We start from the raw sequence: 26,532 nt of genomic DNA, 5'->3' as shown, positions 1-26,532 counted from the left end.
CACAAGCACCAGGAGCCGGCGCCCTGTCCTGGGGGCCGCATTCCTCGATAACGAGGGCTTTCACCGACCGACATATGTAAATAAATGAATAAATAAACACATTGCTCCAGCTCCGGCCTCCCTGTGTGGAGTTTGCATGTTCTCCCCGGGCCTGCGTGGGTTTTCTCCGGGTGCTCCGGTTTCCTCCCACATTCCAAAAACATGCGTGGTAGGCTGATTGAACACTCTAAATTGTCCCTAGGTGTGAGTGTGAGTGCGAATGGTTGTTCGTTTCTGTGTGCCCTGCGATTGGCTGGCAACCGATTCAGGGTGTCCCCCGCCTACTGCCCGAAGACAGCTGGGATAGGCTCCAGCACCCCCCGCGACCCTAGTGAGGATCAAGCGGCTCGGAAGATGAATGAATGAATGAATGAATAAACACATTGCTTGGGGTGGGCTGAAGGAGGGCTGTACAGATTACTGATGGGGCTATAGCACCAAGACAGCTGGGATCGGCTCCAGGATAAAGCGGATCAGGATGGATGGATGAGTAAATATTTTTATTAATTAATATTAATATTTCATGTGACTACCCATAAAATGCTGTGGATGTACTATAACTTGTTTCCTTAAGGCAGTGGTTCTCAATTCTTTTCTGTCATGCCCCCCCAAGGAAGAGGAAAACATCTTGCGCCCCCCCCCCCACGACTATAAATAGTATAATTTGTCTATAAAATTGTTAGAAGTACACCTTTGCATAACACTGTATCCTTATTAACGCATAAGAGAATAAAAAAAGATAGAAATATGTACCAACTTTATGAACCAACTTACAACAAAGAATAGCTTTAGTAACTGGAACAGAAAAGATTTAAAGTGCTTCTGAAATTCAAAAATAACATTAAATCCTTAATTTAACAATAAATATTTTTTGACTGACCATGTCAAACCATACAACACTGAAAAATAAAATAACATAAAATCAATAACTAATAATGCATTCAAACTAATCACCAATATTATCTCAGAGCACCATATTTTTAAAAAAACTTTAACCATCAAAACAAAAATATATAAAAGAATTTGTGCTTTTTTTTTTTTTTTAATCAAAGATGATGTCTGGATTAATGGCAACAGTGAGCACGTTTTGCAATGCACAGCTTTTCAAAGCGAGGTTTGAAGCAGGACGCAGCAACTCTCGGCTCCTGCTCAATGTGTAGCCGGGACCTGTATTTTAGTTTCCTGAAGTAGCAGTCACAAAGCAGCATGATTATTGGCAATAGTCGGCACGTTTTCGCTGAAAAAAACTCAACGGCTGTCCGCTACCAAAGGTTTTAAACACAGTAAGCACATCGATCTTTCTTGTCTGCCACCGCACTCAGTCACATTGAAGCCAAGCGCTACATGCGCCTCCTCATATTTCCTTCCTGAGAATGCTCCCTGCACAAACTCTGCCAATGAAAGTGCCACTACCCCCTAATGTAGTGGAGGTGCAACTGCACGTTATTTTAGGACAGTAAAAAATTTAAAAAGCAAGTTCACCCGAGGTCAAACGCGCCCCTTTTGACGGAGCTCATCCCCCTCTGTTATGAGTTAAATCTCACAATGGCATGTTTATTTTCACTATTTCATTTTTTTAATTCATCCATCCATTCATTTTCCGAACCGCTTGATCCTCATTAGGGTCGCGGTGGGTGCTGGAGCCTAACCCAGCCGTCGTCGGGCAGTAGGCGGGGGACACCCTGAATCAGTTGCCAGCCAATCACAGGGCACACAGAGACGAACAACCATCCACGCTCACACTCACACCTAGGGACAATTTAGAGTGTTCAATCAGCCTGCCACGCATGTTTTTGGAATGTGGGAGGAAACCGGAGCACCCGGAGAAAACCCACGCAGGCCGGGGGAGAACATGCAAACTCCACACAGGGAGGCCGGAGCTGGAATCGAACCCGGTACCTCCGCACTGTGAAGCCGACGTGCTAACCACTGGACTACCGGTTTAGTGTGTACCCTGCCTCCTGCCCGAAGACAGCTGATATAGGGTCTAGAACGCCCGCGACCCTTGTGAGGATAAGCGGATCAGAAAATGGATGGATAAGCGGATTCGAAAATGGATGGATGGACGTAATGGATTTGGATATCAGCCTCAACTCTGTGGCCTGTTTTTTAATTTTGTGTTTTTAAACCGACCCCGAGGTTAAAACATGAACATTCTGACGTTACAGAAGTTGACTTGATTATTGGAACAGTCTTCTTACAAGACTCCCCCAAAAGAGCTTCACACAGACGCAACTCATAACAATGCTGCAGTTTGGGTTCTGATCACAACATATTTCTCCACTCCTCAAGGCTTTACACTGACTCCCAATTAGCTGTTGAATAGACTTTAAAATTCTACTACTGGTCTATAAATCACTGAATGGTTTGGGTCCTGAATACAGAAAAGCTGATTGAATATAAATCCAATAGGGCTCGTAGAACTGCAGACTTGGATCATTGTGTGGATGCCAGATTTCAAAGTAAACATGGGGAAGGTTCATAACAGCAAAGCATTTAGCTGTTGTTCTACACCAGAGGTCACCAACATGGTACCCGCGGGCACCAGCTCGCCCGTGAAGTCCACCTGAGTAGCCCGCCAGTGCCTAAACATTGTGATTGGCTGTTAGAAATTATAATTTAAAAATGCAGACATTGGCAGTATTGTGAGACATTTTTAAACACGATCAAAGATCAAAATGACGTTGCTCTCACCTTCAAAAATGTTGGTGACACCTGTTCTACACAGAAATGGCTGCCAACAGAAGTGAAGTCACCCCCGAATGTTCATGCTTTTAAACCTAGGTTCAAAATGTAGCTTTTTTTCCCCCCATACTTTTGATTAACCCATTTAATCCCAAATTTTCCCCAGACATTTAAAAGTCAAAATCAGGTGTCATTGGTAGCCTTTTTTAAGTAATCAGTAATAAAAAATTTTAGAGCCCTGTAAATTAAATCATTGTTGTCCTTCACAAATGTGACCGGTGGGATTAAATGTGTTAAGGTCTTCTAAACATTTCAAGATGTTATTTTCTTTTTTAAGTGCGTCGGCCTCACAGTGCAGAGGTGCAGGGTTTGATTCTGGCTGCAGCCTTCCTGCTTGGAATTGGCATGTTCTTCCCGTGCCTGGGTGGGTTTCCTATGGGTACTCTAGTTTCCTTCCACATTCCAAAAACATGCGTGGCAGGTTAAGAGAACACTCTGAATTGTCCCTAGATGTGGGTGTGAGAGAGGATGGTTGTTCGTCTCTGTGTGCTCTGTGATTGGCTGGCAACCAGTTCAGGGTGTCCCACGCCTACTGCCTGAAGACAGCTGGGATAGGCTCCAGCACCTTCCCACGATCCTTGTGAGGATAAGCAGATCGGAAAATGGATGGCTGGATGGATGTCTGGCCTATGCAGAGCCACTAGTCTAAACATAGTCCCCTGATTAATCGTGTATTTGTGGAATATGAATGAAGCAGCAAAATCCACCCATTTTTATCCACTTGCTATTGACAAAAAGTGACATCATCAGTGGCGGCCCGGTAGTCCAGTGGTTAGCACGTCGGCTTCACAGTGCAGAGGTACCGGGTTCGATTCCAGCTCCGGCCTCCCTGTGTGGAGTTTGCATGTTCTCCCCGGGCCTGCGTGGGTTTTCTCCGGGTGCTCCGGTTTCCTCCCACATTCCAAAAACATGCGTGGCAGGCTGATTGAACACTCTAAATTGTCCCTAAGTGTGAGTGTGAGTGTGAATGGTTGTTCGTTTGTTCGGTTGTTCGTGCCCTGCGATTGGCTGGCAACCGATTCAGGGTGTCCCCCACCTACTGCCCGAAGACAGCTGGGATAGGCTCCAGCACCCCCTGCGACCCTAGTGAGGATCAAGCGGCTCGGAAGATGAATGAATGAATGACATCATCAGTTGATCTGTGCTCAGGTAACTGCCAATCATGGCTCAGCTTCCAAAAGTCACATGACCCACATGACACATGACCAGCCGTGCAACTGTGATGTCATTTTCAGTCGACATCAAGTGGCAAAATGGCCATTCCATGAGATGGATTAAAAACAAATGGACTTTGCTGCTTAATTCATTCTCCACAATGACAAAATTAATCAGAAGATCGTGTTTAGATCAATGGGGCCATGCATAGAGCATATTATTGTTACAAAAAAAATGTCTTCCCCTTTAAGAAATCTCAGTAAAATGAAAATAAATAGCTAAGCATTTAATTGTAATCTACGTGGCTACTTTAGGGGAATTTAGTTAGAATGGTAAGACTGCTTTTTATTTCACAGTGGGAATGAACAGTTGGCTATTTTGCAAGTTTTGCTCATTGTATTTCATAGTATTAATGACGATTGAGAAACGTGTAATCACAAACTGATGTTATAATGGCCAAATAAAATCTAAATCATTATTCAGTGTCAATTCCATGTGATCTAGGTTCGACTGTCAAACGGTTGCCACAACTCCAAACAGCAAATGATTATCACCAATCATACTGTGCTGCATCTACTATGGCGATGACGTTGACCTGTGAGTCATTGCGCAATGTGAAATCTATGTATTTACAGTACAGATGTCTATGTTGAAGGCTCTTACTGGAAATGTGCGCGCTTTTTCAATGCTCCGCCCTTTTTTCGACTCTCTGGAAGTTGACTCAGTACACCCACGGTAGCCGCACAGACGCAGAGTCCACTCGGACGACTGACAAACCAACTCGAACCTCTCCTCTCTGGAGGTGGGACGTCACGAGGTGTGTTGGTCCAGCGAAACCTTACATCACGTTGGACCGCGAGCACGCGCCGCGTCTGTCACAGCAAGGCAGGGAGGGGGCGAGTTGCTTCAACAGGGAAGTCGGAACCAAGTAAATTCGTCATAAATCTCAATTTAAAGTGGATTAGGTTTACACCTACAGCAGTGGGAAGAGACGGAAAAAAAACGGAACCGGACAGTTGTGCAACTGTTATACGAACGGTAAGCAAAAATGTCGCTCTGTTGTAGCTGGATTATTTATGTACTCAAGTCTTGTTTAATACGTCGACATCGCTATTATTTGTGTTTACTTCTTGTCATAACTACTCGTTATGTGTGTTATTGAACGTGAGCCGTAAATCGGTCCACAAGCGGTTTGTCTGTTGGTCAAGTTATTGTTTCCCTTTCTCTAAATAAGGTTTGACGAGACATGATGATAATTTTTCCAAATTACTTCCCATGGGGATCCAAACATGTGCAGCGCCTTCTGTGGCACTGCTTTGATTAAACTTGAAACCAATCGATCATAGGGCAAGTTTTCCCGTTACTTGAATGCTATGAGAGAAAAAGACCTCCCCAAAGAGTGAAGCGTTCGAACCAAATGGAAAACAATGTCGAAAAGACATACTTTAAAGAAAACCTGGGCTTCAAACAATCAGCAAGTTAGGGATAAGCAAAGCTTATGAGACTACACTGAATATCTAAGACTGTATTTACACGTATGGGGTACATGTGCTCAGTGGTTCCGTACAGTTCCCATCACATTTCTTTGACTGTACATTTCCTTGAACATTTAATGACACATACCTAATTTGACTGCCGTTACATTAGCAGCATGTGTAAAACCACCCACATGCACAGAGTCACGAATTACAAGTAAACAACTACACAAGCGTCAACACTGGGCAGTGACAATGTGGATAGGCGTCTGTTACTGTCACTTTCTTTCTAATTCGCTGACCTCTAAGGGTCACGGGCGTGCTGGAGCCTATCCCAGCTGACCTCAGGCAGTAAGCGGGCTACACCCCGAACTGGTTGGCAGCCAATTGCAGGGTACACGGAGACTAACAACCATTTACGCTCACACTCAGACCTAGGGACAATTTAGAGTGTTCCATTAACCCACCCTGCATATTTTTGGAATGTGGGACGAAACCGGAGTACCCAGATAAAAAAAACCCCACACAGGCACAGGGAGAACATGCAAATGCCACACAGGAAGGCCGGAGCTGGAATCGAACTCTGCACCTCTGCCCTGTGAGGCGGACGTGCTAACCAGTCCATCACTCTGCTGCCAGATCACTGTCACATAATGCATAATAAACACAAATTTAAACATCACACAGTGTTTTGTTGGCCTGACAGTAACCTTTCTGCTGCCTGCAAATACAGTCATACCTTGGTTTTCGACCATAATCTGTTCCAAAAGGCTGTTCGAAAACCGAAACCACGCTCTTTTAAAAAAAACATTTATTGAACACGTCTGCTCACAATTGAAGCGTCACTTCCTCGTCTGCCTGAAGAACCGTCACTTCCTTGTGTAAGGAAGGCGAGAGGAGTCATGTGGTGCATTCAAGTGCGCTCCGTTTAGTCGAGAACCGTTTTTCGGTCGTAATCCGGGGCATAAAAACTCGAAATTTTTGGTCGAAAGCTGATTTGATTTGGTCGAGAAAAGAGACGTTTGAAAACTGAGGTTTGGCTGTACTTTTCTTATTTCGTGACCTAACCTCTTCTTTATCATATTTACTTTGCTTTTGCTTTAGTTTAGACTTAGAGCAGCTGTTTTTTTAATGATTGTATTTGTGTTCTTTGGGCAGATGCAGGTGTCTATACATCAGCAATCTGGGTATTTAGATGACGCCAAGCTGGCCTTGGCAGCCACGATAGTGCTCATCTGTGTGTTTTTGTTGCGCTTGCATTGGCTGATATCTGATATTGTATACCGTATTTCATTCTCGTTTGAAAGTACAGTGATTCTGATTCCTTTCCCCCCCTCTGTCATAAGCATCATCGCAAAAACATGGTAATTGTGTTGCTTGATCCACGCAGTGTAAATCCGGACTAAAAGATTTGCTCTACAATTGTGATTTTTCTTTGGCTTTCTTGTGGCATCACCCCAGAAGGATGACATAAGAACTATTGAACAAGAAACAGGAATGAATGTGATAAAGGAAGCGGCATGGCCAAGTACATACACAAATGAATTGATGCTTATTTTTCATGTAGCTTTCAGTGCAGTGGCTGATAACTTGCATTGAAATGAGAAGAGAAACATAAAATAATTTCCTTTCCATTATGTGTCTGTCAGATGCAGTTGAATTGTGAAGTTGCGGTTTGTTTTATTGTATAATGCGTACGTTAGTAGGAATGTTTATGGATTTAATAGTTGGAACCACAGCTCACATATGAAGCAGGGACATGGATTCTGTCATTTCCTGTGCATAATAGCTTACTGATGGGCTTCCTCCCATATACTTAGCCGATGAAACTCCCATAGAGCACTTCTTCATGGTTCACTCCTCACGCTTATTACAGAAGCAGTTAAATTATGTACTGCCACTCTACACCATAATGACAGTTAACATATTATTACAGTCTGTTTAATCCATCCATCCATTTTCTACTGCTTATTCGGGGTCGAGTCACGGGGGCAGCAGCTTTAGCAGGGAAGTCCAGAGTTCCCTCTCCCCGGCTACTTCTTCCAGGTCTTCCCGGGGAATCCCAAGGCGTTCCCATGCCAGCTGGGAGACATACTCCTGGGTCGTCCCTGGGGCCTCCTGCCGGTGGGACATGCCCGGAACACCTTGACAGTGAGGCGTCCAGGAGGCATCCTAATCAGATGCCCGAGCCACCTCATCTGGCTCCTCTCGACGTGAAGGAGAAGCAGCTCAACTCAGTCCCTCGCAGATGACCGTTCTCACCTTATCTCTAAGAGAGAGCCTGGACACCCTGCGGAGAAAACTCATTTCGGCCGCTTGTACCCGAGATCTCGTTCTTTCGGTCACGACTTCTAGCTCGTGCCCATAGGTGAGGATTGGAACGTAGATCAACCAGTAAATTGAGAGCTTTGCCTTTTGGCTTGGCTCTTTCTTCACCACGACAGACCGATACAAAGTCAGCATTCACCGATCCGCCTGGCCATCACTCGCTCTCTCATGCCCTCACTCGTGAACAGGACCCCAAGATACTTAAACTCCTCTAATTGGGGCAAGATCTCATCCCCGACCCGGAGAGGGCACTCCGCCCTTTTCAGATTGAGGACCATTGTCTCAGATTTGGAGGTGCGGATTTTCATCCCAACCACTGCACACTCGGCACAGGCACTGAGCCGGGGGGCAATGAGTATGCCCACACCTGCTCTACGCCTCTCACCGTGGGCAACTCCAGAGTGACAGAGAGTCCAACCCCTCTCAAGAGTACTGGTACCTGAGTCCAGGCTGTGTGTTGGAGGCAAGTCCGACTATATCCAGTCGGAACTTCCCTGCCTCACACACCAGCTCGGGCTCCTTCCTTGCAACTGAAGTGAAATTCCACATCCCGAGAGCTAGCTTCTGTAGCTGAGGATCAAACCGCCAAGGTCCCTGCCTTTGGCTGCCGCCCAGCTCACGTTGCACCCAACCCCTTTGGCCTCTCCCATAGATGGTGAGCCCATGAGAAGGGGGACCCACGTTGCCTCTTCAGGTGTAGGCCCGGCCACCAGGCGCTCGCCAACGAGCCCCACCACCAGGCCTTGCTCCAGGGGGTGGGGCCCCGGTGACCCACGTCCAGGCAAGGGAAACTGAGATGCATATATTTTATCCATCATAAGAGGTGTTTTGAACCGTGCTTTGTCTGGTCCCTCACCTCGGACCTGTTTGCCATGGGTGACCCTGCCAGGGGCATAAAGCCCCAGACAACTTAACTCCTAGGATCACTGGGACACACAAACCCCTCCACCATGGTAAGGTGACGGCTCATAGAGGGGACAGTCTGTTTAATCCACTTCATATTTAGGTTCATTTAAGCGTGGTTATAACTGGACATACAGTGCAACCTCAAACTTTGACCACTAATCGCAGCAGATTTTTGTGAACTCATGATTATCTAAAATGATTTCTAAGAACTGAAAAACAGTAGCAGCACAAATAAATATTTTTACAGCACAAACCAAACAAGTTTTCCCAACATGCTTAAGTTCTTACAGCATAAATGAACGATAAGATTTCAGGTTAATTTTGGCCGACGTCACTAGAAATTAAAGTGTGATTCCAATTCCCGTCTTTTCAAACTTGCTACTAGTGGTTATGTCTCTAGAAGTAATTTTAAAATTTAATTAAAATAACCAATGAAAATCAGACTTAGGTTTGGAATTGTGGTTTAACCGAGTAATTTAAGAAAACAAACTATTGAAAGATAGACAAAGATGGTGGTCCCCTTATTTTAATGTATTTTGTGCTCAACTTTTTGAGGCACTATCACTGGAAACTGGAAACATTTGGTAATTTTCATTGAGACATCTGCATCTCTCAGCAGGTGTTTACCCACTCTTCGTGAGCAAACTGAATAGTTGTCTCAGGTTTGAGGGGTGCTTTCTCCAGACAGCATCGTTCCGTTCCTTCCACAAGCCTTCACTTGGATTTCGATTAGGGCTCACAGAAGGCCACGTAATTTTAAACGTGTAATATCTACAAAACCATAGCAGTACAAACAGAATTTTTTTACAGCACAAAAGGAACACAAACGAATGACACAATTTCGACACATTTGGGTGCAAATGGGGGGGGGGGGGGGAGTGTTGACATCACTACAAATTAAAACACGATATCTTTTAAGCAGTTGCAGCACCAAAAAAAGAAATGTATACAGCACAAACGCAGCACAATCAATGGTATAATTTTGGTTGGAGAAGATGGCGGGGCTGGCTGGATGAGCTGTGAATGACCGAAAAAATAAGTGGGGGTCTGCTTCACAAAAGGTAAAATATTCTTTTTAAAAAAATGTTGTGGTTGACTTGCCCTTGTCACGTTATGCGTGACGGTAGTTGTAGGACTCGAAAAAGAAGGGAGGCAGGGAGGACCAGGGTGGATTGACCAAAATGTATTTAACAAAAAATACACACAGGTAGTGATCGGTCCAGCGACACCGATGCGTTGACACATGCGTCGGGCTCACAGAGCAATCCACATGTCGGTGCATGTGCTGCTTCACTACATCACGTGATTGACACGTGAACTGCACCGGCGGAGTCTAGACTGCATTGGCTGTGTCGACACAGTCCAAGCTGCTTGGCACAGTCCAGTCTGCGCCACTCAGTCCAGGGGGCGTCGACTCAATGCAGGGGGCGTTGACGCAGCAAAAGCCTGCCACACAGTGTTTATAAGGAAGTGCGTCTGGCGACACAATGCCAACTGCCCAAACAAGCCAGACCTCACCCTCGCTCGAATAAAAATACTGTATATGTTTGGACAATACGGAAAACACACTGATTATCAGAAAAACGTGTCCGTCTGACTTCGAGCGTCGTGTCAGCTGTCATATAATAGGCTATTATTATATGAGAAGTGCTTTATGAACGTTTGTACTGTACGTCATACTCCAGTTGATTGAGAGGTCCCGCCTATAAGGGGGAGTTCCAGAAAGTGACTGCGAGTGAGCACACCGCATGTTTGACGACTCTGCCACGTTGTTAAGTAAGTCACATAAAACGTAAACCATGTCTGCTGACCATCTTTACATCGGCTAGGCTGGCTTAGCTGCTGTCGTAGATCAAAGCTTAATATGTGGCGTGGGTTGCGTCGGCGCCGCAAGTACGTGCTCGCACGCACAGCAGAGAGCGGCAGACTATCGACTGCTGAGACGCGCTTCACTCGAGTGACGTTGCTCCAGTACGTGCATATTAAGGAGCAGCTTCCGGACAAACACAAATTGTCCGCCGTGTAGAGCCATTTTGATCTCCTTTTGGAGAATAAGGTATTTATTAAAATCTCCTTGTCTCACCAAGTGCCTCTCGGATTTTTGACTTTGTCCTATTCCATTGTGTGTGTGTTCTCCACAACAGGGGAAATAGCATGCATTAAATGCAACAGACTAAAATTTAAAACACTGGAGCATCTTATTTTTCTAAATCAAAATTTGTGAAGACAAAGCCCACAAGCATCCTCATTCACATGATTTTCACATTATTGAAACGCATTGAATGATACAATATGAATGCATGGATGTGAATGATATTGTCAAGGGTCAAGGTCATCTTTATTGTCAAATATGCTTCATGTAAGACATGCAGCATAGAGGAAATTTCTTTCTCTCAATCCTCAGTGCATATATGCATGCAAACATGCTGTGCATTAAACACACAGCGAAGAAAGGATAGCAGCTCCACTGTGTAAAAAAGACATGTAATCTGAACAGTATAGACCAGGGGTCCCCAAACATTTTCCTGTGAGGGCCACATAACTTTTCCCTTCTCTGATGGGGGGGCCGGTGTCAGTTTGTAACAGAAAAAGTGTGACGATCGTAGGGGAGCTTAAAAAATTATTGTTTTCCAGAAAGCCACACATAACCAAATAACCCTTTCCAGGTTCTTTACAGAAAAAAAGTCAGGAAACAAATAATAACACTATTAATGAAATAAATAATAACTAAATAACCCTCTCTGAGTTCTTCACAGAAAAAACAGGAAATAAATAATAATTAAATAACTCTCTCTGGGTTCTTCATAGAAAAAAAAGCCATGGAACATTAACTTTCTTTATGTGCCATGCACAATGTTAACAGATAAAAGTTCAGCTCAGTTGTCAGAGCAGAATCTCTCTGACACATATGAGCAGTCTCTTAAAGTTCTTGTGTTCCTTCCTTGACTTGGTGGACAGCAGAAAAAATCAGCTCTAGAGCCTCTTCAATGTGCGAGAATTCAGAGTCCTGTCATCTGCAGCACCTTTATAGCCCCTTGAAATCCACAAAAAAAAGAGTTCTGCCATCTACGAAAACGCCACCGATCTTATCTTGTTTATGTCTGCTACCATCTTGTTCACGTGTTCTACTAATTGATCTGAGACACAACTAAAACACCAAAACATTCTATGGTGTGTAAATAACTTTGTGACCTTGATTTCAACCCTATTTGCGTCATGGGTCATTTTGTCCTGAAGACCACCTTTGTACTTTTTTTGTACAGCTTGCATGGAAATGTGAATAAAAACATTTCAATTTTTCTGCGGTTGGGGACAATCTTTGAAAAGTCATAAAATTTCAAGTAAAAAAATTATCATTTAGTTTTTTTGGGGGGCGTTTTTAACACGGTGATGGGTCATTTTGACCCGAGGACAACAGGAGGGTTAGAGGCCAAATGTGCTGACGGGCCTTATCCGGCCCGCGGGCCGTAGTTTGGGGACCCCTGGTATAGACAATATAAACAGCATAAACAACAACATAAACAATGGCACTTGTGGCTATTGTGGGTAGAGTGAGGTAGTGCATTGTATACACTTCATCATCAAATCAGTCTGTTCAGTCTGTCAAGTGGGTTGGCTGCAAGCATTTTGATGGTCCAGCAGGTGGCAGTGGTCAGCGACACCATATGAGCACAGTATCAGCACAGTGTGTCATTGTGTCGACACGCCTCATGAGGTCTCATGGAAACATCACTACACAGAGTAAGGTTTTGGAAAATAATCGATATTAATCGATACATCGATGCGCATGTGCGCGATGCGAGTGCATCGGCTCATTCACTGGGTACGACGCGATTGACAGGTGAAATCAAGATTCATCGCGATGCATTGGTGGGTATCGGTAAAATCCGATTCAAGCGCCGTTTTATTCATGTTGAACGTCACCATCATTGTTTTGCGTTTTGTGTTGAATACGGACGGTAGCCGTGCGTCACATACACTCCAGAACACAACTAGCGAAACACTATGGAAGTTCGCGCAAGCAGCAGCGAGGAAACTTCTGTTTGGATCTTATGTTTGGAAATACTCCGGGTTCGAAAAGAAAGACGGAAAGATTGATAAAAGCTCAGTAATTTGCAAAGAATGTCGCACTACGAAGCCATACAACGCAGCACCACAAATATGCAGACCACTTAAACCGATGGCACCATATCACCGACAAGTTTCCCGCCCTCTCCCCGTCCAGTTCCTCGTTGGACACCGGACAAACTCTTGGGAAACCAGGTCAGGATCAGAAAAAAATCGCCTCTTATTTTGGGGGTCCCCTTGCAGCTCAGTGTGACCGCGTAAGGAAAAACTATATATGGATGACTCTTTTGGACATTTCATTTTGACACTCGGTGAGAGTGGTCTGTGTACGCTACAATACACACAGCAGCTTTGAGGCTGTGACTACCACATTGTTTCAATTGTATTTTTTTTCTGTCCTATGGAGATGGATATTTCATATAAGACAGTCAGTGAGTAGTCTGTTTGTGTTTACACTACAGCAACAGCTGTGAGTCTCAGGTGCCAAATTGTTTACATTTTCTTTGCACAAAACCCAATTGTGAAAGGGCTTAAATAAGTTGTTTTACACGTTCTACTGTTTATAAGGAATAAAGTGGTCTTCTTTTTGCATTACCATACTGAATTCCGTCTTTTTTTAAAAACTTTTTTCTTTGCGTATTTGCATCATGTGCACAATATCACAACAAATTGCACTGTATCTTATCGGATCGCATTGATTTGAACTAAATGTGTATCGCGTCGTATCACATCGCGAAGACGGTGAAACGTATCGCATCGTGTCGCCAGAAAATTCCATGTATCGTTTAAGTATCGCATCGCTGGTAGTGCATCGAGATGTGTATCGAATCGTCCTCAGTGCTGAGATTCACATCCCTAACACAGAGGAGTACAATGGAAAAAACACTAAGTCGAAGTACTCAAAAAATGCCTGGAAATCACAAGTATCAAACAAAACAAAAACAGGAAACAAAAATAATAAAAATAATGATTAAATGATGTGAAAAACAATTGTAAATTGCACTGCGATTTATCCATTTTGTATTTATATTGCACTTAATTGAACTGTTTGTTTTTTCTTTTCTTATTTCTACCCACATTCTTGCTGCTGTAGGCTGTAAATTTCCCAAGTGTGGGACAAATAAAAGATATCTTAATCTTCAACTTAATCTGGGCGGCCCGGTAGTGCAGTGGTTAGCACGTCGGCTTCACAGTGCAGAGGTACGATTCCAGCTCCGGCCTCCCTGTGTGGAGTTTGCATGTTCTCCCCGGGCCTGCGTGGGTTTTATCCGGGTGCTGCGGTTTCTTCCCACATTCCAAAAACATGCATGGCAGGCTGATTGGACGCTCTAAATTGTCCCTAGGTTTGAGTGTGGGCGTGGATGGTTGTTTGTCTCTGTGTGCTCTGCGATTGGCTGGCAACTGATTCAGGGTGTCCCCCGCCTCCTGCCCGAAGACGGCTGGGATAGGCTCCAGCACCCCCCGCGACCCTAAGTGAGGATCAAGCGGTTCGGAAAATGGATGGATGGATGGATAACCTTAATCTTAAAACATGACAGGAGCACACGTATGCTCACATACTCACAGCTCACAATGACCCAACAAAGACTGACAGAAACTCAGGGAACTAAATACAAGCTAAGTGACGAGACAACGAGAAACACCTGGACAAGACACAAAGGGTTGAGGGAGCTAATTGGTTACACACAAGGAACACTGATAACGAGAACAGGTGGCGAAAAAAGGGCACATGAGGAATCAAAACCAAACGTAACCAGATCGAAACATAAAAGCTCTTTAAGTACCATTATTGCAGTATTTGTTGTCTAAAAAGTACAAGGTAACCCTTTAACTTTCACACCAAGAAATGGATAAAAGGAAAAAAAAGTTTCTTTGTATTACGTTTACCCTTGGATGAAATTAATATACAAACATATCTCAAATGTGCAAATTCACAGTAGTTGACTGTATTTCTGTAGCTGTTAAAGAGCAACAACATGTATTACCTTTTTTGATTATGTCCTACAAGTGCAAAAACAGCAACACATTTCTCATTGAGTAATCGGACTTGTATTGCTGGTGTGAAAAAAAAAAACGCTGCAAACATGGGAAAACCCTGGTGATGTATGGCACTGTAAAGCACTCTTTCTTTGCATTCCGTCACAGGAAAACATTACATTTCTAACACGTTTTAGGTCATTAAACTTTATCTCACTGAGAGGCGTGCCTAAAATAACTCTAACTTGAGCCATCTCTTCCACTTGGCTGAGAAATACTGTATGCTAAAAAAAAATCCAGTCGCAAGATCTGCACAAAGGCTGCACAATGTAGTGAACAAAACACCGCGATAATGGCCCCTGCAAAATCCATCCATCCATCCATCCATCTTCTACCGCTTATCCGGGGCCGGGTCGCGGGGGCAATAGCTTTAGCAGGGAAGCCCAGACTTCCCTCTCCCTAGCTACTTCTTCCAGCTCTCCCCGGGGGATCCCGAGGCGTTCCCAGGCCAGCTGGGTGACGTAGTCTCTCCAGCGTGTCCTGGGTCTTCCTCGGGGTCTCCTCCCGGTGGGACATGCCCGGAACACCTCACCAGGGAGGCGCTCAGAAGGCATCCGAATCAGATGCCCCAGCCACCTCATCTGGCTCCTCTCGATGTGGAGGAGAAGCGGCTCGACTCTGAGCCCCTCCCGGATGACCGAGCTCCTCACCTTATCTCTAAGGGAGAGCCCGGACACCCTGCGGAGAAAACTCATTTCGGCCGCTTGTATCCGGGATCTCGTTCTTTCGGTCATGACCCATAGCTCGTGACCATAGATGAGGGTTGGGACGTAGATCGACCGGTAAATTGAGAGCTTCGCCCTTTGGCTCAGCTCCTTCTTCACCACGACAGACCGATACAACGTCCGCATCACAGCAGACGCTGCACCGATCCGCCTGTCGATCTCCCGCTCCCTCCTGCCCCCACTCGTGAACAAGACCCCAAGATACTTGAACTCCTCCACTTGGGGCAAGATCTCCTCCCCGACCCGGAGGGGGCACTCCACCCTTTTCCGACTGAGGACCATGGTTTCAGATTTGGAGGTGCTGATTTTCATCCCAACCGCTTCACACTCGGCTGCGAAACGCTCCAGTGAGAGTTGGAGAGCCCCGTTTGAAGGAGCCAACAGCACCACATCATCTGCAAAAAGCAGGGATGCAATACTGAGGCCCCCAAAACGGACCCCTTCAACGCTTCGGCTGCGCCTAGAAATTCTGTCCATAAAAGTTATGAACAGAATCGACGACAAAGGGCAGCCTTGGCGGAGTCCTACCCCCACTGGAAACGATTCCGACTTGCTGCCGGCAATGCGAACCAAACTCTGACATCGGTGGTATAGTGACCGAACAGCCCGTATCAGGGGGTTCGGTACCCCATACCCACGAAGCACCCCCCACAGAACTCCCCGAGGGACACGGTCAAACGCCTTCTCCAAGTCCACAAAACACATGTAGACTGGTTGGGCGAATTCCCACATACCCTCAAGGACCCTGCTAAGGGTGTAGAGCTGGTCCACTGTTCCACGGCCGGGACGGAAACCACACTGCTCCTCCTCAATCTGAGGCTCGACTTCCTGACGGACCCTCCTCTCCAGCACTCCTGAATAGACCTTACCAGGGAGGCTGAGGAGTGTGATCCCTCTGTAGTTGGAACACACACTCCGGTCCCCCTTTTTAAAAAGAGGGACTACCACTCCGGTCTGCCAATCCAGAGGCACTCTCCCTGTTGACCACGCGATGTTGCAGAGGCGTGTCAACCAGGACAGCCCCACAACATCCAGAGCCTTGAGGAACTCCGGGCGGATCTCATCCACCCCTGGGGCCTTGCCACCGAGGAGCTTTTTAACCACATCGGTGACTTCAACCACAGAGATAGGAGAGCCCACCTCAGAGTCCCCGGGCTCTGCTTCCTCCAAGGAAGGCGTGTTGGTGGAGTTGAGGAGGTCTTCGAAGTACTCTGCCCACCGGTTCACAACGTCCCGAGTCGAAGTCAGCAGCGCCCCATCCCCACTGTACACAGTGTTAGTGGTGCACTGCTTCCCCCTCCTGAGACGTCGGATGGTGGACCAGAATTTCCTCGAAGCCGTCCGGAAGTCGGCTTCCATGGCCTCACCGAACTCTTCCCACGCTCGGGTTTTTGCCTCGGCGACCACCGAAGCCGCGGTCCGCTTGGCCAGTCGATACCCGTCAGCTGCCTCTGGGGTCCCACAGGCCATAAAGGCTCGATAGGACTCCTTCTTCAGCTTGACGGCATCCCTTACTGCTGGTGTCCACCAGCGAGTACGGGGGTTGCCGCCACGACAGGCACCAACCACCTTACGGCCACAACTCAGATTGGCCGCCTCAACAATAGAGGCACGGAACATGGTCCACTCGGGCTCAATGTCCCCCGCCTCCCCCGGAACATGGGAAAAGCTCTGTCGAAGGTGGGAGTTGAAACTCCTTCTGACAGGGGATTCCGCCAGACGCTCCCAACAAACCCTCACGATATGTTTGGGTCTGCCAGGACGGACTGGCATCTTCCCCCACCATCGGAGCCTACTCACCACCAGGTGGTGATCAGTTGACAGCTCCGCCCCTCTCTTCACCCGAGTGTCCAGAACATGCGGCCGCAAATCCGATGATACAACTACAAAGTCGATCATCGAACTGCGGCCTAGGGTGTCCTGGTGCCAAGTGCACATATGGACACCCTTATGTTTGAACAAGGTGTTCGTTATGGACAATCCGTGGCGAGCACAGAAGTCCAATAACAAAACACCACTCGAGTTCTGATCGGGGGGGCCGTTCCTCCCAATCACGCCCCTCCAAGTCTCACTGTCATTGCCCACGTGAGCATTGAAGTCCCCCAGCAGAACAAGGGAGTCCCCAGCAGGAGTACTCTCCAGCACACCCTCCAAGGACTCCAAAAAGGGTGGGTATGCTGAGCTGCTGCTTGGTGCATATGCACAAACAACAGTCAGGACCCCTCCACCCACCCGAAGGCGGAGGGAGGCAACCCTCTCGTCTACCGGTGTGAACCCCAATGTGCAGGCACTGAGCCGGGGGGCAATGAGTATGCCCACACCTGCTCTGCGCCTCTCACCGTGAGCAACTCCAGAGTGGAAGAGAGTCCAACCCCTCTCGAGAGAACTGGTACCAGAACCCAGGCTGTGTGTGGAGGCAAGTCCGACTATATCCAGTCGGAAATTCTCTGCCTCACACACCAGCTCGGGCTCCTTCCCTGCCAGAGAGGTGACATTCCATGTCCCAAGAGCTAGCTTCTGCAGCCGAGGATCGGACCGCCAGGGTCCCCGCCTTTGGCTGCCGCTCAGCTCACATTGCACCTGACCCCTTTGGCCCCTCTCATGGGTGGTGAGCCCATGGGAAGGGGGACCCACGTTGCCTCTTCGGGCTGTGCCCGGCCGGGCCCCATGGGTGTAGGCCCGGCCACCAGGCGCTTGCCAACGAGCCCCACCTCCAGGCCTGGCTCCAGAGGGGGGCCCCGGTGACCCGCGTCCGGGCAAGGGAAACCTCGATCCATTTATTGTAATCATCATTGGAGTCTTTGAGCCGTGCTTTGTCTGGCCCCTCACCTAGAACCTGTTTGCCATGGGTGACCCTGCCAGGAGCATAAAGCCCCAGACAACTTAGCTTCTAGGATCATTGGGACACACAAACCCCTCCACCACGGTAAGGTGACGACTCACGGAGGGGTATTAATATATCAACAATGCTTTTACGAATGTATGTGTTGCAAGTAAGTCAACTCTGATTCACACACAACGCCAAATATCAGCAAGAGTTACCTTTTTTTTCAGCCACAGCTTGGAATGCAGGTTGAACAATTATAGTATTTTTAATGTTTTGGATACATTTTCAGTATATGGTCCTCAGTAAAATCAACAAGCGCACTGGGTTTTTTGTTTTTTTTCCTTTTCCAATGTAAACAATGTACTCGTGTCATCTATAAAAGCAATGCTATTCTGTTGTTTGGGAGTTTCCAAAAATGCTAATGTCATGCTTCGGCTCTGACAAGCTGACATCTATGTGCAACTGGCAGCAGTTTTTGAGCCGATTGCTTTTTGCGTTTGAATGATTGTAACGGAGAACGAGTTCATCTGTGTTGCAGAAACAGTGTATGTTAGCATTTGGCATCTCTTCCTTGTGCCACTTCAACTTGATTGACGCATCATGATGCCTGTGGCTGTTGAAAATCAGCTTGAAACAAACACGGTGCCATATACTGTATCTTGGACAGTGGCACTATGTTGTCACAGCAAATAGCACTTATAAAAAATTGATCTATTGAGCACAGCGCAATGTATAAGCTTCGCCCACTAAACACATTTTTAAAAATCTGAACTGTTGTTTATAAGCCACACCGAAGTAGATCCAAACTTAAATTGACCTTTAGTAAATCTAATTGTATCCACTGAGCAGGTCATTTTTGTATGTGGGTATTGATTGTCTGTCTGTGTTCCTGCCACCATGTGTAGTAAGAGTTGTCTGATGAGTTTAAATGACAACTGTAGCGATGCTAATTCCAGCTAGCCTGTCTCATCATTTCCCATTTTATGTTAGAATTGAGATTGCGGACTGGTGTTCAAGTGAGGCTAATGATAATAACACTGATGTTGTGTTGAAAGTTGTACATCGAATGTACATTGATGACAAATAAACAGCTATGAGCAAGAACGTGGTGCCTCCTATTTGAAGAACTTCCAGCTAGATGAACTAAAGTACATGTACTGTATAGAGAGGGAAAAATGAATACAAATAAAAGATCAAACAAAACCTACCAACCATAAAGAACGAAAAAAACTAGTGGAAACTGCACTAACCGAAGTGAAAATAACAGCAACCAAATATGTACAAGGAAAATACTTTCAGGCATGGTGAGGCCGTGCTTTGAGCAGTATACTGAGCCGAATGATTTCTTGTGTGCGCATTTGATATAAAAAGAATGTGACCAGTTCACACTTCGACACAGTAGAACTCATTGAAGAATTCATGAGCAGGAAGCAAGATGTTGGTCCTTCCGAAACTCTCTAACCTTCTCAACAATGAGTCTAACTGCTGAGATGTGATCTATAGTGGACCGGTTGGGCATGAAGCCAGCTTGTTGGGGGCAGCGATGGCTTCGAATGGCGGGAAGGGCGCGGGTGACAAGGATCCGGGTGAACAGTTTTGCGGGTATGGAGAGCAGTGAGACGCCTCTGTAGTTGTTGCAGAGTTGCTTGTCGCCTTTCCGCTTCCAGAATGGCAGGATGATGCCTCGGGTCCAGTCTGTGGGGGGCTGTTCTGCCACCCAGACATGGTTAATGATGTGGGTGAGCCACTGGGCCATGGAGTCACCACCTTCTTTGAGCAGCTCTGCGGTGATGGCACAGATTCCAGGGGCCTTGTGATTTTTTAGTGATTTTATTGCTGCTCTGACCTCGTCGATTGTGACTGGGTCAGTTTTGCGGTTGGGGTTAGGGGTGGTAGAGGTGGCAGCAGTGACAAGACGGGGGTCGGTGGGAACTGGAGGGTGATGAAGGAGGTTGCTGAAGTGCTCTTTCCAGAGTTCAAGGCAGTCTACTTCAGTGGTGATGCGATTTCCCCTGGCATCCTTCATGAGGGCGGTCTTGATGTGTGGTCCGATGCGGGCTTGGCGCAGCATTTGAAGGACCTGTCTAAGGTCGTTGCGCTGTGCTGCTGATTCCATGCGTTCGGCCTCTTCTCCCCAGTATCTCTCCCTGTCAGTTGCAATTGCCGCATTCCGTGCTGCATTGAGCCTTCGGTACTCTGTGATGTCACCGCGCAGGCGAGCAGCACGGCGGCGGTCAATGATGTCGAGGGTCGGTTGTGAGATCCATGGTTGTTTGGGAAGAGATCTTGATCTTCCCAGTACATCCTGGGAAGACTGGTTGACCTTTAATTTGAAAGTCTCCCAGTCTGCGATGTCATCAACGGCCAGAGCGGTGAAGGCGTTGGTGATGGAGCGGCGATATGCGGAGGCAGTGGTGGGGTCGCAGAATCTGGAAGACATTAAGCGTGGCTGTGGCCTGATAGATGGGTCTGGTCGTATTTTAAGTCTTAGCTGGGCAACCAACAGGCGGTGCTCAGTGTTGCCCAACTGTGCAGCTCTGAAGACCCTGCAGTTGGTGACGGAGGATCGCCAGCGGCGGGAGATGATGATATGGTCTATCGCCTTCCGGGTTCTTCCATCAGGGCTATACCAGGTCCAGTGATGGATCTGCTTGCGGGGGAACCATGTGTCTGTGATACAGAGGTTATTTGAATGGCAGAGGAGAAGCAGACGTTTGCCGTTATCATTTGTGGTGTTATCGACAAAGGTGGTGCCAATGGGTTGTGTGGGGGTTTGGTGAGATGGTCCTTCTCTGGAGGAAGAAGAGAAGGTTGCATTGGCGTCCGTGAGGATGATGACAATGTCATGTGGTGGGGTTTGGCTAACGACCTGATGGAGTTGGTCGAAGAAGGTGTCCTTCACTGTATCATCGGCGAGTTCTGTGGGGGCATGAGCAACGATGACTGTCATCTTGCCATGTCGGTGGAGGAACCGTGCAGACAGGAGTCGATCGTTAATTGGGATCCAGCTGATAAGTGATTGCCGTGTATGTTTGGACATGGCCAGCGCAACTCCATGGAGGCCCGTCCGGATTTCAGGGCCACTCCATATGAAGCTGTGTTCTCCTGCTGTAATTTCGCCGCTGCCTTGCCATCTTGATTCACAAAGACCCGCCATGGTGATTTTGTAGCGGGAGAGCTCCAAGGACAGCAGTAAAGGAGCTCCATCCCGAAGAAGCGTTCGGACGTTCCATGTGGCAATGCGCGTCTTCAGGCGTAGGTCAATCCGTACTCGTTGGTCGGGGGCGTTCCTATGTCTTGTCTTGGTTTGGGCAGTCTGGTTTCTTCTGGTCGGTTTCGTAACAATTAATTTCTCCTGAGTGGGTTGTTGGCCCTCTGCAGGATAGTCGGATGATGGGGCTGCCATCTCAGCGGCGTACCGACACACCGTTGGGACCTTGTTAGTCTGGAACCTCCCCGAAGACCGGCCCGCCAAGGGAGACCCTACCTGGAGCAAGCTCCAGACGGTAACGCTCTCCGGATCATTGGAACACACAAGCCTCCTTGCCACGGCAAGGCCAGGACCCACAAGGAGGAGTCAGTCAAGTCAGTCAAGCGTGTGCGGGTTGCATTTTTTTTTTTCTTGCGTCATTACCACATTCTGTGTATGCAGGGTTGTTTTGGTGATAAAAGTCTTTTGATTTAAAAAAAAAAAAAGAAAAAAAATACTTTTGGGCCATTTTCAGCACCTACCACACAAAAATTCGATTTGTATGTTGGTAATGGCCCGACACAACGGCATAGTGGCCATTGTCCATCCGGCCACTGTTTATGTTGAATCCTGCTTCCAATCATCGACAGATTTTCATTTGGATAGTTCGACTAATTATGTCCATGTCCGATGCAGCCCAGCTTGACCATGGCCCAGTGGAATCGCATCAGCCAGCTGATACAGTACCTGCCTGACCAGACTATGAACGACTTATACCCCTCAGCCACATTTGCTATTGAAGTGCGATACTTTTTATCTGAATGGATTGAGAAGCAAAGATGGTAAGCCACACACACACACACACACACACATGCACACAGTACTCTGTACTTATCGTAAACAATAGAAACATGTCTTACTTGAGACTCGTGGCTTTGAGTTGAGCTATGTTTTCTCTCAGGGAGGAGTTTGCTCTGGAGAAAGTGGAGCAAGAAGCAAATGCCCGCGCTCTATTGGACGAGATCATCATGCTGCTGCAGTCGTTTTCTCAGCACAATGCTAATGTGGTGGATAAAATGAAGCTGATGCAGATCAGCAGGAACATGGTAGGGACTCCAGCAAAATCCACGGCTAATATTGAGGTGTTTGTTGAGTGGGTCGAATGTATGACATTTTACTTGTATGAACCGTCTTGGGCCATTAACTGTTTTGAGGATATACCGTGGTTTTAAAAGGTCAAGGTTTCCATAACGGCTTATACAGTCTGTCAGCAATTAAACCTCTTCTTTTCATTTTGGAGAGGACTTCCTCCGCTGCTTGCTGAGGAGAGGGGACTGTCTGAGGAGGGGGTGGAGGGAGGTTAGACAAAAGAGACATACCGTATTTTCACGACTATTCGACGCACCGTACGGTTGGGCGCAGTCTCATTAATGGGTGACATTTCTGTATTTTACACATAGACAGACCGCACTGTACCAATGGGCGCAGTTTTACAGTGGTAAAACATACGCCAGCTTAAACATACGGCATGCATGCGCGCACGCTAACACGTTAGCTTGAAGCATACGGTAGCATGCCAAGACATAGAGATAAGATAAAAACACGTTTTTAAAAAGGCAACGAAAGCAGAACTGAGTTCAGGTGTATTTTATTTAGCCATCGTACAATGTTCTCACGTTTTTCGATCAATCATCACCCAGAAATCCATCAAAGTCCTCATCCTCTGTATCAGAAGCAGAGGACTGCACATCCCAGTTGTCATTGAATGCATCACATGCCAGTGTGAGTTGCTACGCATTGCCGAGCGGAAAGAAGGAGCAGCAACAGCTAAGTCAACATTTCTCTCGTGTGAAGCTTTCCCACATTTGAAAATAAAGAACAGAGCGAAACATGGTGGCAGCGCGTGTGTGTGTGTAGAAAGAATTGAACCATTGTGCAAGTACCGTAATCCATCAAAAAGGCCGCGTTCCCTCTCGTTGTTGCGTATTGTGGCGTAACTCGCCCAGCGCTGCCTCTCACTCTTTGTAAAGTTGTGTTTGCCATCGATCATCCATTGTTCCCATGCCGTTCGCAACTTTACTTTGAACGCCCGGTTGATGCCAATGTCCAGCGGTTGGAGTTCTTTAGTCAAGCCTCCAGGAATAACGGCAAGCTCAGAGTTCATTTGCTTGACTTGGTTTTTCACCGCTGCTGTGAGATGGGCATGCATGCCAAAAGCATAACCGGTGGCTTTAAGTTTGAACTGAGCTTCGTAGGCGTGTCTCTTTGTCGAATTTATTTTCAGGGGTTCTTGGAAACCAAAACCGGAGTTGTTTTGCAACAATGCCCACCCTTCACCATTGGCGGACTGCTCCCCAGCTTGCCTGCCCTCTCTCTCTCTCTCTCTCTCTCACTCTCTCTAACTCTCTCTCTTTCTCTCTCTCTCTCTCTCTCTCTCTCTCTCTCTCTCTCTCTCTCTCTCTCTCTCTCTCTCTCTCTCTCTCTCTCTCTCCCTCTCCATATATGTATATATACACGCCCACCCTTCCCTGATTGGCCGACTTCTTTTGGAACTCAGCGCATACAAAGGACACTCCGCACCATAAGGCGTCCTGTCCATTTTGGAGAAAATTTAAGACTTTTAATGGCGCCTTGTAGTCGTGAAAATACGGTCGTTACAGATACGCGGATGCATTGTCTTTAAAAATTGTGTACATGCCAGGATGTACTAGCTAGCGCACTAACACAACATGAGTAGCCCATGGCTCCTATTCGAAAAAATAGCATTGATGGGACACCCTGACTTGCTGAGAAGATTTAAAACAGAAGAACGTTAACATGGTACCAAATCGGGCTGTCGAGGTTAGTCAGTTAGTCATGACAATCTCAACGATGTAATGTTATATTTAATAATGCAATAGTCGCCGAGTCGTTTATTTATGTACGTATTCGTTTATTTGGCGCTTTGTTTTTCTGTAGAACACAGGTGTCAAACTGAAGGACCGGGGACCAGATCCGGCCAGGCACATCATTTTATGTGTCAACTTCAAGATCCTTGCTGAAATCTGTACCGAAATGTCTAATTGTCAAATGTAATAAATAACATTGACATTTTTCATGAATTTTGTTACGACATTGACACTCACTTGAACAATAATTGAGCAAAATCCATACAAATAGTTGACTTGAGTGATTTGAAAACGAGTACAAGTACAAATACGATGAGATGATGAAATTTCATAACGGCCCTCCGAGGGAAGACGTAACTCCAGAGTGGCTTGTGACTGCACGGGGTCTACTCTATTCAAAACGAAACGAGAACCCATACACCACTCACACAATAAAAATAAATAAATAAATAAAAACAATTAACAAACACCTCACACACGTTACTTTCCAACCAGACTTTTGAGATTAATGCCTGAATGAAGTAATAACACTGCAATGGATGATGTCTTCCAGCGCATGTTTCAGCATCAGCCACTGCAGTTTGCAGTGATGGTGAGGGACACACTGCGCAAAGAGAGGGTCCTGCTCACCACTGTAAGAACTTTTCTTTCTCATTTTCTGTTACTTTATTCCACATGTCCGAAGTCTGTTATTCATGTTCTACACACTAGCATATGGGTAGAGTGAGTCTAGTGAGGTGCATTGACAGCTTACACAACATATGATGGTTAGAACAACAACTAGTTTGAACTTTGGGACCACTCGATGATAAAAGGAGTTCACATTTCAAATTATTCATTCATTCATTCATCTTCCTAACCGCTTGATCCTCACTAGGGTCGCGGTGGGTGCTGGAGCCTATCCCAGCTATCTCCGGGCAGTAGGCGGGGGACACCCTGAATCGGTTGCCAGCCAATCGCAGGGCACACAGAGACGAACAACCATTCGCACTCACACTCACACCTAGTTGATCTCAAATTAAAATCTATACTGTTTATTATGATCTTGTCCACTTAAGATGCAACAGACTAACCTTGTTTGCATGCTCTCAATAACCCTTTTAAAACCTGATTATTGGCAATCTTGAGGTTCTAAAAGGCCACGTTCATGTTTCTCAGTGTGTGCAGGTAAAAATCTCATCCGGTCGCACAGCACGAGTGTAGGTTTTAATTCTCCTCCCGCCACATACAATGAAGGCGCTCCAACTCTTGTCTTTCTGTAAGGGTGCACACAAAAGGTAGAACGTGTGTCAACTTAAATCCTTCCTAGATTAATTAAATAAACATAGAAGTCTGGATGCCACCTTGAAGGCCATCTAATGTAGTTCACGCAATTTGCGTTATAAAGGACAGCTCTCAGTCCAGCTTCCTTGAGGTTCTCACGGCCCACTTTGCATTTTGGCAACAGAGATTGTGCGTGTGTCTATTTTCAGTGGTACATGTGGAATTATAAATACTGTATGGTACTGCTGTTGTAAAAATAATATGTATCATGGCCTGTTGGGTCTGGGATTATGAACTTGTAATAAGTGATCGCTAGCCCGAACATTGACACTTCTCATGTTCAAATACAGTTGGACATTAGATAATCAAACAGGAAAAAATGTCTGTCTATGTTAATAGCTACAAATATCTAAATATTGTGCTCTTTCTAATGATCTAAAAAAGTTCACAAATGTCAAGAAGAATGATGGGTGTTCCATATTGTCACTTGTGTAATTAATGAAGGGTTCGGTGAACGTGCATATGAACTAGTTGGGTTCGATACCTCTAACAAGGTTAACAACCACCGGTCTCGTGGTTGAGATGTCAAACGATAAATATCCAATGAGATTATCTACCCCTCAAAGGCTTAAAACAGAGATGATTTCCGCCGATCAGTAGATTACTGACTTTTTCAAACTCAATTGATCGTTCTCAAGATAAGTGCAAATCCGTTGAGAGATTTGTTGGAGTGGGGTCTCTCGGCGTTGGGGTCACGTTATTTTCTGTCTGTACGGTGAAAATGACAGCACGCAAATTGACACACACGTGTCTGTCTTCAATATAACTCCGTGCACTGGAAATACACAAGGGGAGATAAAAAACGTGGCGAAACTCAGACGCAGCA

The 26,532-nt window shown here is 46.3% G+C and overlaps 1 protein-coding gene across 6 annotated transcripts in view; it reads left to right on the top strand.

Annotated features, from left to right (window-relative positions):
• Window positions 1–26,532, top strand: part of stat6 (signal transducer and activator of transcription 6, interleukin-4 induced) — a 115,462-nt gene that overhangs the window by 51,445 nt on the left and 37,485 nt on the right. For 2 of the 6 annotated variants that reach the window (XM_052058737.1, XM_052058732.1), the window contains exons 1-4: window positions 8,589–8,695; window positions 22,192–22,337; window positions 22,457–22,601; window positions 24,937–25,017. In XM_052058737.1, coding sequence (XP_051914697.1) covers window positions 8,693–8,695; window positions 22,192–22,337; window positions 22,457–22,601; window positions 24,937–25,017 — 375 coding nt within the window. In that variant the 5' untranslated portion in view covers window positions 8,589–8,692. Of the gene's footprint in view, window positions 1–4,650; window positions 4,978–8,588; window positions 8,696–18,383; window positions 18,405–22,191; window positions 22,338–22,456; window positions 22,602–24,936; window positions 25,018–26,532 lie in introns of those variants that run through there. The other 4 variants (XM_052058735.1, XM_052058734.1, XM_052058733.1 and 1 more) reach the window with 3 other exon arrangements.

This window comes from Hippocampus zosterae, chromosome 2, assembly GCF_025434085.1.
Source record: "Hippocampus zosterae strain Florida chromosome 2, ASM2543408v3, whole genome shotgun sequence".
Lineage (NCBI taxonomy): Eukaryota > Metazoa > Chordata > Actinopteri > Syngnathiformes > Syngnathidae > Hippocampus > Hippocampus zosterae.
The sequence above is the reverse complement of the archived record's forward strand: the minus strand, read 5'-3'. Positions and strand labels throughout refer to the sequence as shown.